At 45.2% G+C, this 12,974-nt stretch overlaps 1 protein-coding gene across 1 annotated transcript; it reads right to left on the reverse strand.

Annotated features, from left to right (window-relative positions):
- Window positions 1-1,512: 1,512 nt before the first annotated feature.
- Window positions 1,513-1,662, reverse strand: LOC125168888 (60S ribosomal protein L39-like; the record flags this gene model as incomplete). The annotated part of the gene is given in 1 exon segment (XM_047864339.1): window positions 1,513-1,662. A coding segment is annotated over 1 exon segment (150 nt), but the record flags the coding sequence as incomplete, so codon positions are not given.
- Between the last annotated feature and the right edge of the window lie 11,312 nt (window positions 1,663-12,974).

Below are 12,974 nucleotides of genomic sequence, written 5' to 3' on the forward strand. Positions count from 1 at the left end.
CCTACCTCCCCTCCAGCAACCCTCAGTTTGTCCTCTGTATTTAAGACTCTCTTATGGTCTGCCTCCCTCTCTGTTTTTATCTTATTTTTCCTCCCCTTCCCTTATGTTCATCTGCTGTTTCTCAAATTCCACATATGGGTGAAATCATATGACACCGTGACAGGGTTGACCCTTCAACTCAGGTGCACGCAACTCCCGGCCCAGACTCTGAACCTTGACAGCCTCCGTGTCTCAGGCAATGGGGATAATAAATCATTTCCTTTTCTATTGAACCAGGGAACCCTTTTACTCATCCAGCAGAGCTCAGAGTCAGGAAATCTAAGAAATTGAAAAAAAGACCCTCCCAGCAATAAACTGAAGTTACAGACCCATTTGATTGTAACTAAGGAAACCTTTGCAAGACTCACTTGAGTTTGGGGAAATGGCAGCCAAACCCAAAGCCAGTAGCGATCCACCCTTCCAGCGGTGCTCCCATGACTGAGACTTCAACATGGCAGCATGTGGGTGGCCTCTGAGTGGCCAAGTACAAGCTCAGCTGAGTGGTACAAGTTACCAACTCTAGTAGCTAAGGCTGACTCTTCAGTGTCCAAGAAGAACCTGGTCCCACGCTCAGGTTGGGGGTGGGAGCTGGGCACGAAACAAAAGAATTAGGAGACTATAACCAGGCCCCCTTCCTACGGTTGGTACGTACGTGACATCACAACCTATCTCCTCTTCCTAGAATATTCATTCATGCCCATCAGATCCTCCTCCCCAACTCCGAAGACGCTTTTAGTCTCAGCTTTAATTTCCTTTTTTCATGGCAACCTCTCCTGACCCCCAGAAGAGGCCACACATCAGTCTCTCTATGCCAAGGAAGCCTCTGGTGTGTGTAACAATGGGAGTATTTATCTGGGTAAGTGTTGATTAAATATCTCTTTTCAGTGCCTGATTGCAAATTCTACATCTTATTCTTTGTTCTACCTCCAGCCCAGTTCAGTGCCTGATCCTAAAGGACACTCACAAATACTGATTGTATTAGTGGCCTGGGGCTGCCCACTAAAGTACCGAAAACCCCAGGCAGCTTAAAACAATAGGAATTGTCTCCCAGCTCTGGGGGCCAGAATCTGAAGTTAAATTGTGGGCAGGGCCATGCTCATTCTGAAGGCTAGAGGGAAGAACCTCTCCCAGACTCTTCTGGCTTTTGTCGTTGGTAGCAATCCTTTGTGTGTGTTCCCTGGGTTTCATAGATATGTCCCTCAAGTCACTCCTCCCTGGGTGGCTTCATGCTGACTTTCCTTTGCGCATGTCTGTCTCTGTGTTTAAGCTTCCTTCTTTTTTTTTCAAACAAAAGGTCTCACATATTTATTACTGAACCAACCTACTGGTGCAGAGGCAGAGTAACAGAGAAAAATCATTTCCCCGAGAAAGCGTGTCTATTGTTCAGACAGTAGTGGTGTTTGCAGAGTGACAGGATAGGAGCACGTGACCTTCAGGCAGCATAAGTAGGTGTGCTGTCTCACGTGCAATCCCTTATAGACCCAGCCTGGTTCTTGTCCAGTGCCTCCTCTTGGAGTTGTACCTGAGTTTGTTACCAGTTTTCACTCAAAGCCACTGGAGAGGGGGTCGATTCTACCTTTGTTTCATGGCCAGGAATCGCTTGATCCTGAAAGTCTCATGAGAAGATAAGGCAAGGAGCAGTCAACGGAATAAACCATGATGGAGGAGAAAAGGAGACTCTTTGTTTTGTTTTGTTTTTTAATTTTTTACAGTTTATTTATTTTGAGGGAGAGACAGCATGAGTGGGGGAGGGTCAGAGAGCGAGGGAGAGAGAGAATCCCAAGCAGGCTCCATACTGTCAGCACAGATCCTGATGCAGGGTTTGAACTCATGAAAACGAGAGATCACGACCTGAGCCAAAACCGAGAGTCAGACTCTTAACCGACTGAAACACCCATGTGCCCCAGAAGACACTTTAAAAAAAATTTTTTTTTCAACATTTATTTATTTTTTGGGACAGAGAGAGACAGAGCATGAACGGGGGAGGGGCAGAGAGAGAGGGAGACACAGAATCGGAAGCAGGTTCCAGGCTCTGAGCCATCAGCCCAGAGCCCGACGCAGGGCTCGAACTCATGGACCGCGAGATCGTGACCTGGCTGAAGTCGGACGCTTAACCGACTGCGCCACCCAGGCGCCCCAAAAAGAAGACACTTTTTATATAAGGGGCTGCTCAGGGGCGCCTGGGTGGCTTAGTCGGTTAAGCATCCGACTTCGGCTCAGGTCATGATCTCACAGTCCGTGAGTTCGAGCCCCGCGTCGGGCTCTGTGCTGACGGCTCAGAGCCTGGAGCCTGTTTCAGATTCTGTGTCTCCCTCTCTCTCTGCCCCTCCCCTGTTCATGCTCTGTCTCTCTCTGTCTCAAAAATAAATAAACGTTAAAAAAAAAAAAAAATTATATAAGGGGCTGCTCATATGGGATTAAGGCCTACCCTAATGACCTCATTGTCACTCAATTACCTTTGTAAAGAACCTATTTCTTTATAAGTTCACATGCACAGGTCCTGGAGGTTGGGACTTCGACATATCCTTTTTAGGAGACACAGTGTGATCCATAACAGCGACTGAATGAATAAAAAAATATTGGGTGCTATAACTTTCCTCATTTGCAACATGATAATAACACTTGTTTTGATTCCATATGCAATTTTGAGATGCAAGCAGTAAATGGCAATAGCGTATGGCATTCCTCTGCCTACCAGTAAATGTGATTGGACCGGCCAACGTATCTGGGGGGATGTTTTAAGTGTAATTAGACCAAAGTTTAGGTGCAATCAGAATACAGTTCAAATATCGGATAGGATAGGATAGGGGAACAGGAATTGCAAAATATGCAAAGGTGAGAATTTCTACGCCCCAAATCCGGGCCTGGGGTATGACACGTGCAGTGTGCTCATGAGGTGAGTGGCCTTTAGAGGCACAGAGGCAAAAAGATGGGCTCTGGGGGAGACAGATTTGAGCTGGGACCTTGGCTCTGTGCCTCTCTTGAACTATGCATCTCTCTCGGTGTTAGTTTCCTAATCTATAAAATGGGCTAATAGCCCTTTCATAGCCCCACTGAGGTCCTAGGGGAGATTGAATGGAGTCATCTTACACACGTGTAGCACAGCGACCGGTGTATAATAACCAGTCCCTAAATGGAAGATTTGTATGTAATATATGCTTGGGCTGTGCTAAAAGCCCGGGCCGTGCAGCTGGCACAACTATGTGGCAACATGGACGAACTGCAGGGTGACTCTGGTGGCAGTGACCTGGAACTGGCATCTCTGGTCTCCGGCTGTCTCTCCGGCTTAGCTGGGAGAGAACCACGGAACACCATCCTCCGTTCCTGTGTTTCTCCCCTCTCCCATCTACCAGCAGGCACCCAGGAAACGATGTAGAACAGGTGCAAATACAAAACTGCACCAGTGGTCCATGTCCTGAGTCTGTGGGGACAGATGTGAATGCAGCACCACATTAGATGCATTAGGATTAGGGCCTCTTTCCAGGAGGTCAAGGAAAAGGAGGTGAGCAGCTGTGTTGATCGCAGGTGGCTCTCTGCCTCCAAGGAAAGCACATAAAAGGCGTTGTCAGAGATGCCAGGAATGCCAGGACATTCTTCAGGGACAAGAGGACTATGGACACAGAGCTCCAGCTGCCCCGTGAAGAGGGCTGCAGCCAGTGTGGCCGAGCGTGTTGTTGCTAAAAGTACTGGCAATCCTGGAAGGGCCATTCATTGGCTCGTTGAAGTATCGGGCTTCCATGTTTCAAAGCTACGTCGGTGTGACATTTTGGGGTCCACCAGAACTTGATTCAGATCTTGGTGGAGCCACATCCTAGCCGGGTGATCAAGGAGAAATGACTTAATCTGAGTCTCGGTTATTTCAGCAGAGACACGAGGATGTTTCCTATTTCCTAAAGACGATTGAGAGGAGTTAATGAGACGGGTGAGCCAAAGGTCCAGCACGGGGCCTGGGACAGAGAGAACACCTGATAACAGGTAGCCAGCGCCCCTCCAGGTTACAGGTCAAATACCAGGACTCAAATCCCGGCTCAGCTAGTTACTCTCTATGAGATCTTGGGCCAGTTAACTTCTTCATATCTCTGTTTTTCCACCTATAAAATGAGAATCTCTCTATATGTCCACAATCCGCTATCCACAATTTCCAAATCCGAATGCTTCAGGACACCAAAAAGATTTTCTCTAATTCCACTGGTGACAAAAGCTGACCTCCGCTGGCAGGAAGCTGTTTCCAATCTCCATCTATCCCACTCGGTATAAATATGCACATTGATTATGGAGATGTTGTCCCAGACCTGACCGGGGGTGTTACATAATATATGGTATATGAATTCCACCACCTTCTTAAAATTTGAAAACTCTGAATTCTAAAAGCCATCTGGCCTCAAGGCGTACTAGAGACCTGAATGTAGAACCCAGTTCGTGGGGCTGGAAGACTGTTGGGACCATCTATGGAGGACAGGACCCAGCACACGGAGGGCTTGGTGAGGGCACGCAGGTCCACGGGTCACAGACTCTCGACACCCAACCACAAAGGTCAAAATCCTGTTCCACGGCTTTTTCTGGGTGACCTTTGGTGAGCTCCTAACCTTTCTTGTTTTCCCCACTGTGAAATGATCATTGTGATAATAATTAACAAATAAACTAAAGCAATTAGTATATGTAAAGTACCTGGTAAATTGCCTAGTACATAATAAAGACTACTAAGTGTTAGCTTTGATTATAATAATTATTACATTTTTATACGTAGGTGAAAATTCCTTCTTTTTAAAGGGCATGGCATTACAGCAAAACTCAGAAACCGAGGCACTTGAACTTGGATTGCTATTCCAAGAATTTTCCAGGGACTAGAAAGGTTACCCAGTGTATTAATCTAAACTGACCTTTTGTGCCTTCCCTAATCAGATCAAAGCACTTTTCATTAAAATAGTTTTATTTTCATGTAATGTGCTTGATGAATTCTGCCCCCTCTCCCCGCCCAGGGATCTGATATGACAAAAATAAGAACAAAATGGTTATTTCTGGCTCTTCGCAACACAAATATTCGGATGGACAGGTGAGGAGGGGGATGGTTGAAGAATCACCCAGGGAGGATGCTGTGCTAGGTGTTGTTGGACATGGCACCTGTTTCTACTGCCTTCTGCCCCTCCCAGGGTGGCCGTGGACGGGTGCCATTCATATTTCCAAGAGAGCTTGTGGTGGGGCTGGGGGACAGCATCATACGTGCCCCCCCACCCCACCATTTGCATCTCCCCCATGTGTGCTGAGACCACATGTCCCCACGTGGCTGACAACTGGTGCCTAAGTACAGCAGGGGCCCTGGTGCCAGCCCATACCTGCCACCAGTTCGGGATTCCTTTAATGGGCACTGTTGGCCCGGTCAAGACTTTTTTAGAACTTCAGTGGGAGGCTTGTCCTCCTCAGGCCTTTCTTTCCCCTCTCCTCAGACAGACGCCTCGTTGGCGTGGGAGTCTGAGGGCTCTCCCTGACTAGTAGCGCTTTATCACCTTTATTGTTCAGAGACAGTTACTCTAATAGGTATCTTGCACACCGAATCTTCTCTAATGCATCTTGGTGTTTGTTCCTTGATAGGCCCTCGCTGACACAGCCTGTGTTTATTTCGCAGACTCCTTTGCCTTGAGGGTTCAGGATGGTATTTGGGTTCTGTCTCTGAGATGTTCTTGTGGGGGACTTGGAAAGGAGAAGGAAAGGAGCGGTGGGGGTAGCTGACAGTTGGGTTTTAGCAGATAGAGGTTTTGCAGCAGCCAGATTCTGCATGCCATACTCTGATCACCAGCTTCGTGGACTCAGGCTACTGTGACATTGGCAGTGGCAGCAGGGAGCCCCAGGTCACAGCTGCTGCGGCAGGATTTCAAAGCCAAGTAGCAGCCCCTTAGCTCCTGCTCTTACAGCAATTCCAATAATTTCAAAAACAATTATTTCCCCGAACTGGGCTTCTTTCTGCTTAAAACGCCCGAGGTGATTTCTGTGTCTTGCACCGAATACTGACTGATGCAGCAATGGCTTTGCAGGTTGCAATGTTGACTTTTCTATGCTCAGGGAAACAATTTAATAAAGCTGTTACCTTCTCTAGCTTGGAAGTGAGACTACAGACCTACCAAGCCAGTAACTCAAGAAGAAGGGATTATAAAAAAAACTAAAGGATTAATTTGTGTTGGCTGCTCCTCACAAGGTGTTTCAAGAAAAATTGAGCTCCCTTAAGGATTAGCCAGTGCGCAAGCAGAGATGGAAGGGAACGGAGAGTTCGGGGATTAAGGTCGTCGCTCTGTTGGAAAGGCAACTGCTTCCATACCTGATTTTCTTGAGCCAGTCAGTTCTTGAGATAGTCCTTCTTTACCCAGTCAAAGGGGTCTTTCTTTGGACCATGAATTAAATGGCCATCTTATTTATGCCCCAGATAGCTAGACAGAGGACAATTGTTCGAACCTTTTCCAAAGACCTCTTAAGTCCTTCTAGTCAAACGTCAGGTCAAGCAAAGGCATCCATCGCTGACCAAGGATGGAACTGGAGGTGTTAGCTTCCAACCCAACCCCCTCGTCTTCACAATGTCTGCCTGTAGGATTTCCTCTGTTCTGGACTGCTTGACTCTCCCCAAGTTTCCTTTTCTATTTGAGGGTTTTTATTGCCGTTGCCCTGGTCCTGCTTGCTTATTGTATATTGAGGGGAGGAGGTGCCAGTAAACTATCTTCTTGTTTACAGGTTACTGAACCATAAAGAGCCAAAGTCAGACCTGACATTCTTGACTTTGAGCTTAGTAATTCAGAAACCAGCTGGTATGTAGGGTTGTCTCCCTTGGGGAAAAGTGATTCTGTTCCATGTGTGGGAGGAAGGAGACACATGGATAATTGGAGGCCAGAGGGGTAGGCTGTGTTGGAGGCAGATCGTTATGCATAAAAATCCTTTCCCCAATTCTGCTCATGTGTTTCAGTCAGGGTCCAATCAGGAAAACACAGACGCCACCAGGCCTTTCCTCGAGAGGGAATTTAACATGGAATCGGTTTCACAGGGACAGATGAGATAACCCAGAAATTAGCAGTGTCCGAGACTGTTGTTACCTCGGGGATTAAAGGGACAAAGGCAGGAGGCAAAAACCAGAAGCACAATGCCCATCTCTTGGGAGAGCCAGGACTGTGGAGGGAGGAGCTGTCTGGCAAGAGGTGGAGTGACAGAGGAAACACAGCTAAGGCAGAGAGGGAGAAAACTGCCCAGCCTTCTCTCCTGCTCCCGCCATCTTCCACCAGGAGATAAGGAAACTCGGGAGATACGGTTGGTTCCCTGTGATATATATCGTGGGCCAGGGACTCTGGGCATCAGGCTGGATTGCATTTCCTAACCTCCCTTACAGTTAGCTCTGCCACGTGATTACATTCTCTCCTTTGGGGTGTGAGCAGAAATCATGTGCCAACTTTCAAAGCTTGGGGCTCACAGCAGTGGGCATGCTGCCTCCTTGTGACCTTCCTCCTACTCCCCAGCTGCCATGGGGGGATTTAGAATTCACTGAACAGACAGTGACATGTACTAGCAGAAGGGAGAGCGATGCTTGGAAGAAACCCAATGACATGGACAATTCACCTGGGAAAAGGTACAAAAGGGAGAGACAAACCATGTTCTTTAAGACACTGTAGTGTTGCGTCTCTTGGCTGCTACAGCTTAGGTCTTTATCCTAATAGAGATGTTTCTCTTCTTAATTTACCTGTTCGTTCATTTATTCAAACATCTGTCATCACCTGTGATGTAGGCATTCGGGTACAGGAGATAAAAGTATGAACAAGTTCTTACTTCTCAGGGAGGTCACTGCCTACTAGGGAAGACTGAACATAATACACAGAAATACAGCACAGGGTAATGAGTACATATAAATACAACAGATCGAGGATAGAGAACTAACACGGCTTAGGAACCGTTCTTAAAGGACAGCGTCGAGGGGCACCTGGGTGGCTCAGTGGGTTAAGCAGGCAACTCCTGATTTTGGCTCAGGTCACGATCTCACAGTTTGTGAGATCGTGTCCTGAGTTGGGCTCTGCACCAGGCGTGGAGGCTGCTTGGGATCCTCTCTCTCCCTCTGCTTCTACCCTTCCCCAGCTCTCGTGCTCTCTCTCTCTCTCTTTCTTAAAATAAATAAATGAACATTAAAAAAAAAACACAAAGGAAAGAATTGACAGTTGGGGACTTGGAGGAGGAGTATTAGGCATCACTACTAGTGAATGAAAACCTGTTCTGTGGCAGGCCCTTTATCGGGTCCCTGGAATATATAATCACTAACGCTCACAATATGGAGACATGTGTTAACACTTCTGATTTTACAAGTAGAGACACAGAAATTCAGAGAGTTTAAATTATTTCTCTAGGGCCACACAATTAATTGTTAAGACTGAAGCCCAGGTTGACCTGACTTTAAAACCAATGTTCTTCACGCCGGTCAGAGTGGCCAAAATGAACAAATCAGGAGACTATAGACGCTGGAGAGGATGTGGAGAAACGGGAACCCTCTTGCACTGTTGGTGGGAACGTAAACTGGTGCAGCTGCTCTGGAAAACAGTGTGGATATTTCTCAAGAAATTAAAAATAGACCTACCTTATGACCCAGCAATAGCACTGCTAGGAATTTATCCAAGGGATACAGGAGTACTGATGCATAGGGGCACTTGTACCCCAATGTTTATAGCAGCACTCTCAACAATAGCCAAATTGTGGAAAAAGCCTAAATGTCCATCAACTGATGAATGGATAAAGAAATTGTGGTTTATATACACAATGGAGTACTATGTGGCAATGAGAAAGAATGAAATCTGGCCCTTTGTAGCAACATGGATGGAACTGGAGAGTGTGATGCTAAGTGAAATAAGCCATACAGAGAAAGACAGATACCATATGTTTTCACTCTTATATGGATCCTGAGAAACTTAACAGAAACCCATGGGGGAGGGGAAGGAAAAAAAAAAAAAGAGGTTAGAGTGGGAGAGAGCCAAAGCATAGGAGACTGTTAAAAACTGAGAACAAACTGAGGGTTGATGGGGGGTGGGAGGGAGGGGAGGGTGGGGGGTGGGTATTGAGGAGGGCACCTTTTGGGATGAGCACTGGGTGTTGTATGGAAACCAATTTGACAATAAATTTCATATATTGAAAAAACAAATAAATAAAACCAATGTTCTTTCTGCTGCAGTAAAGTCATCTCTCCATCCAATGAGCTTCTTCAGTTTTGTGATACACTTAACAGAGCACCTGCTGGACAGATGCCTGCTTGTCTGACCTGCCCTCAACGTTTATCTAATGCATCGCTCAGGCCTATGAGGAGACGATGGAAGAAAGCGTGGCAAGAAGAAGCCACTGTCATTACATGATTTATTTGCTTTATTTCTGACCAGAATACGGTACTCACCACCAGCATGACTGCCCTCCTTATTTCATATCAGATTTGTTCTAAATGACTTCAGGCTGTTTCCCAAAAAAGCCAGACAAAGATTTACCACCATGAAGGATGTTCAAAAGAAATGCTTTAGGCTCTGGCCACATTTAATAGCTCTGTCTCTGAAAGTTCTGGGCAATTGACAGGACAAGAGAGCCACTTTCCACTGGGCCCGAAGTCCCCATTTTTTAGGTATCTGAAAAGGAGACATTGCAGCTTGCATTAACTCTAGGAGACATCTTCTAATGACCAAGAATAGGTGACAAAGCCAACACTTACCTCCAAACACTAGATTAATAATTGAACAAGATTGTGACACTCTGTGCAGCACTGCTTCTAAAAAACTTAAATAAGACCGACTGATATCAACAGGGATTTTATCTGGGTATCTCCTTGACATGATAAGAGGGAATGAGAACCATAATTGTCTATTGGAAATGAACAACATAAGGCTTTTCAGAGTCCCAAAGCCAATCTTTTCCCATTTCAAATGATGTGAAGTTGCCAGTCTCTGCCCTTTTTGCAAATGATAGTTAAAAAAAAAAGAAGAAAAGATATTTTGAAGGCAGCTGTTTTTAAAACAGGACAAGATAATATGGTCTCAGAGCGAAAGGGTCATAAGTTATGTCCTGTGATAGTCTAGCCACAGTGTACCTCTGAGTTCTTATGGAGAAGTCATTATTTAACAGTAAGTAATGCGTAGGTCATACAATGTTTTCTTTGAGGAAATTTGCAGTATTTGACTGATTCTTCATTCACAAAACATTCACAAAAAGAAGTATGTGAAAGGCACAGGGAGGTCGGTTTTGCAGGGACAGAGGCCAAGGCGTGAAGTGATTATGCCAAAGATGACAGAGAAAAAACACACTTTGGGGTACAGAATCTAAATCTCCTGAGTCAAGGGCCCACTAAACCCCAGTTTTTTCTATGCTTGCCTATTGGGCATTTTTGCTAACATTCGTTAATGATCGGAATGACATATCTAATCAAGATCTCACAGAAACATGATGGGATATTGAGCTTGCTGATATACACACCAAATAAATCAGCTCACAAAAAGACAAGAAATCAGATACCCCATTCTCTTCTGGGATGTCTATAAAAAACAAACCAAATCAAATCTCTTCACTGGGCTTGGATTTCTAGTAGGTGCAGATACATCTTAATTTAGCTTCATTGCTCCTTGAGATCCTACAAATAAACTGAAAACTAAGAAGATACTTTTGGTCCATGTGACATTATTTATCTTTTTCTGATGTCTTGAAAGAGGTTTCCAGCCTAGTTGAGAATTTGGGGAAAAGAGATAAATCTGCCTTTTTTTTTTTTTTTTTTTTTTTAAGAATGAGAATACATTGAAGATATGAACTGTCAGAGGTCTGGAAGAATTTATCTTGTCACTGGCTCACTGACTTGCTTTTCAAGGCAATCCCAAGAACACCAAGCAACGTTTTTGCAATGTCTCACTGTTGGGATTGTCCTCGGTAGCATATCTGTTCCACATCCCCTCAATGCATGCGTCCCAAGATGAGACGATAAGAAGAGACGTAACAAACAACGTGTTCTATTTCACTGTGCTGAGACGCTCAAAATTTTCTCATTTTCACTGTGTGTCCTTTATGTAGGTATCTCCAGTTCACACCCAGCCAGAGGAGGTAGAGGAGAAAAAGGACCCTCCGCAGCTGGGCTGCTCTCTGCTCCCAGCGGGGAGCCTTTTTACTGTCCATCCCTCGTTACTGTTGGCTTGTCCTCCTGACGCGCGGCCACCTGGGGAGGAGCTGCTCTACTTCATCACCACATCTCCATGCCTTCTTTTTCCTCCCTTTGTCGTCCTTCCTCTTCTGCTCCTCTCTTTCCCTTTCAGCCTCGTCAGTTCTTGCAACTCCCCAGATGTGGCCAACATGCTCTCCAACTCCCACTACCCACATGGTGGTCTGGTGAATGTCTCCCACCCCCTGGGTTGCCCTCCAGTTCCTCCCCAAGGTGGTTTTTGTTTATCCACACCAGTGGTCATCTTATCAACAATAGAAAAATTGAGCCGGGGCAACAAAAGGACTCTAGGGCCCTGAGCAAAGCTGCGTCTGAGATGAAATGTCCTCAGTGTAACTTGTGGAGTCTTCCGGCGACCACTGGGGCTTGTATCCATGCCAGCCAGTGTGCTACTGAAAGCAGCTATTTGCCCCTCTCTGGAGGTAGAGGAAGTGAGCAGATGGGGACTTCTGCTTCCTTCCTCCAATCTTACGTTACTTCTTCAGCCTGTTTTCTGACCTTCAGGAAGTGGGAGAGGACAATCATGTGAGCTGATGAGGGAGAGAGCCTCACAGCTCCAAGACCTCCTGCCACTGTTAGTATGCGTGGCTTCTCCCTTCTTGACTCTACACCTCCACTCAAGAACTTTGCAAGCTCTTACTTCTCCAAACCACTTATTCACTCAAAGAAGAAATGGAACAATTTTGGTCAGACCAAGAGTAGGCAGCCAAGATTGCAGACTCCATATTAGACTTTGCACTGAGCCCAGTTTTGTTAGTTTGCTGTGATTCCTAACATACTTGTATGCACTAACATGGTGAAAGTATGAGGTCCATCAGGGATGAGTATTAACACCTGCCTGTTTCAGCATCTTCCTAAAGGACTAGGAGACAATTAAGAGAGAAAGGTCCAAGATTTCCAAAGTCTGGGACTCTAAGGAGTCATCAGGGCTCTAAGGAACCAAATGAAAAGAGGTGGGTCACAGAAGGGTTTATGAATCTGCAAACCAGGAGTTTGTGGTGATTCTTAACAGGGCTAAGTGTGAAACAAATGTTTCAGGACAAGAATAATCCAAATTGGAAATAGAATGGTCAGAGCTATTGATGGAAATGAGGTTTACAAAGACAGCCGAGTAGAGACCATTAAAGCTTATTCCTCACAGAAAGCAAAGTTGCTACTATTTCTTATTAATCCTAATAGGTTGCTTGTTTATTGTGTGGATTAAAGGTATACACTATCTACATATGTCATATCATCTGCAAACAATACTCACTTTATCTCCCCCTTTCCAATCCTATGCCATTTATTTTCCTTGCCTCATTGCACTAGATGATACCTTCAGCAAAATATTGAGTGGAAATGGTAAAAGTAGAGGCCAATGTCTTACTCCTCATCTCAGAAGGAAAGTTTTCAGTATTTCATCATTAAATCTGAGATTTGCTATAGGGTGTTTATAGATAACCCTTACATTAAGGAAGATTTCTATTTTGCTTAGAGTTTCTATCTTGAACAAATGTGAATCATGTTGCATATGTTATACACGTATTGGCTTAATCACATGGCTTGCCCTATATTACCACTTGGGGAATTGTGTCATTTGATTTTCCATGTTAAACTAACCTTGCATTTCTGAAATAATGCCAACTTAACTGTGACATATTATCCTTTTTGCATGTCACTAGATTCTAGTTGTTAATATTTTATTTAGGACTTTTGCACCTAAGCTCATGAGACAGAAAATAGGTTTTTCTTCTGACGCCCTTGT

This window comes from Prionailurus viverrinus, chromosome B3 (genome assembly GCF_022837055.1).
Source record: "Prionailurus viverrinus isolate Anna chromosome B3, UM_Priviv_1.0, whole genome shotgun sequence".
In the NCBI taxonomy this organism is placed as follows: Eukaryota; Metazoa; Chordata; class Mammalia; order Carnivora; family Felidae; genus Prionailurus; species Prionailurus viverrinus.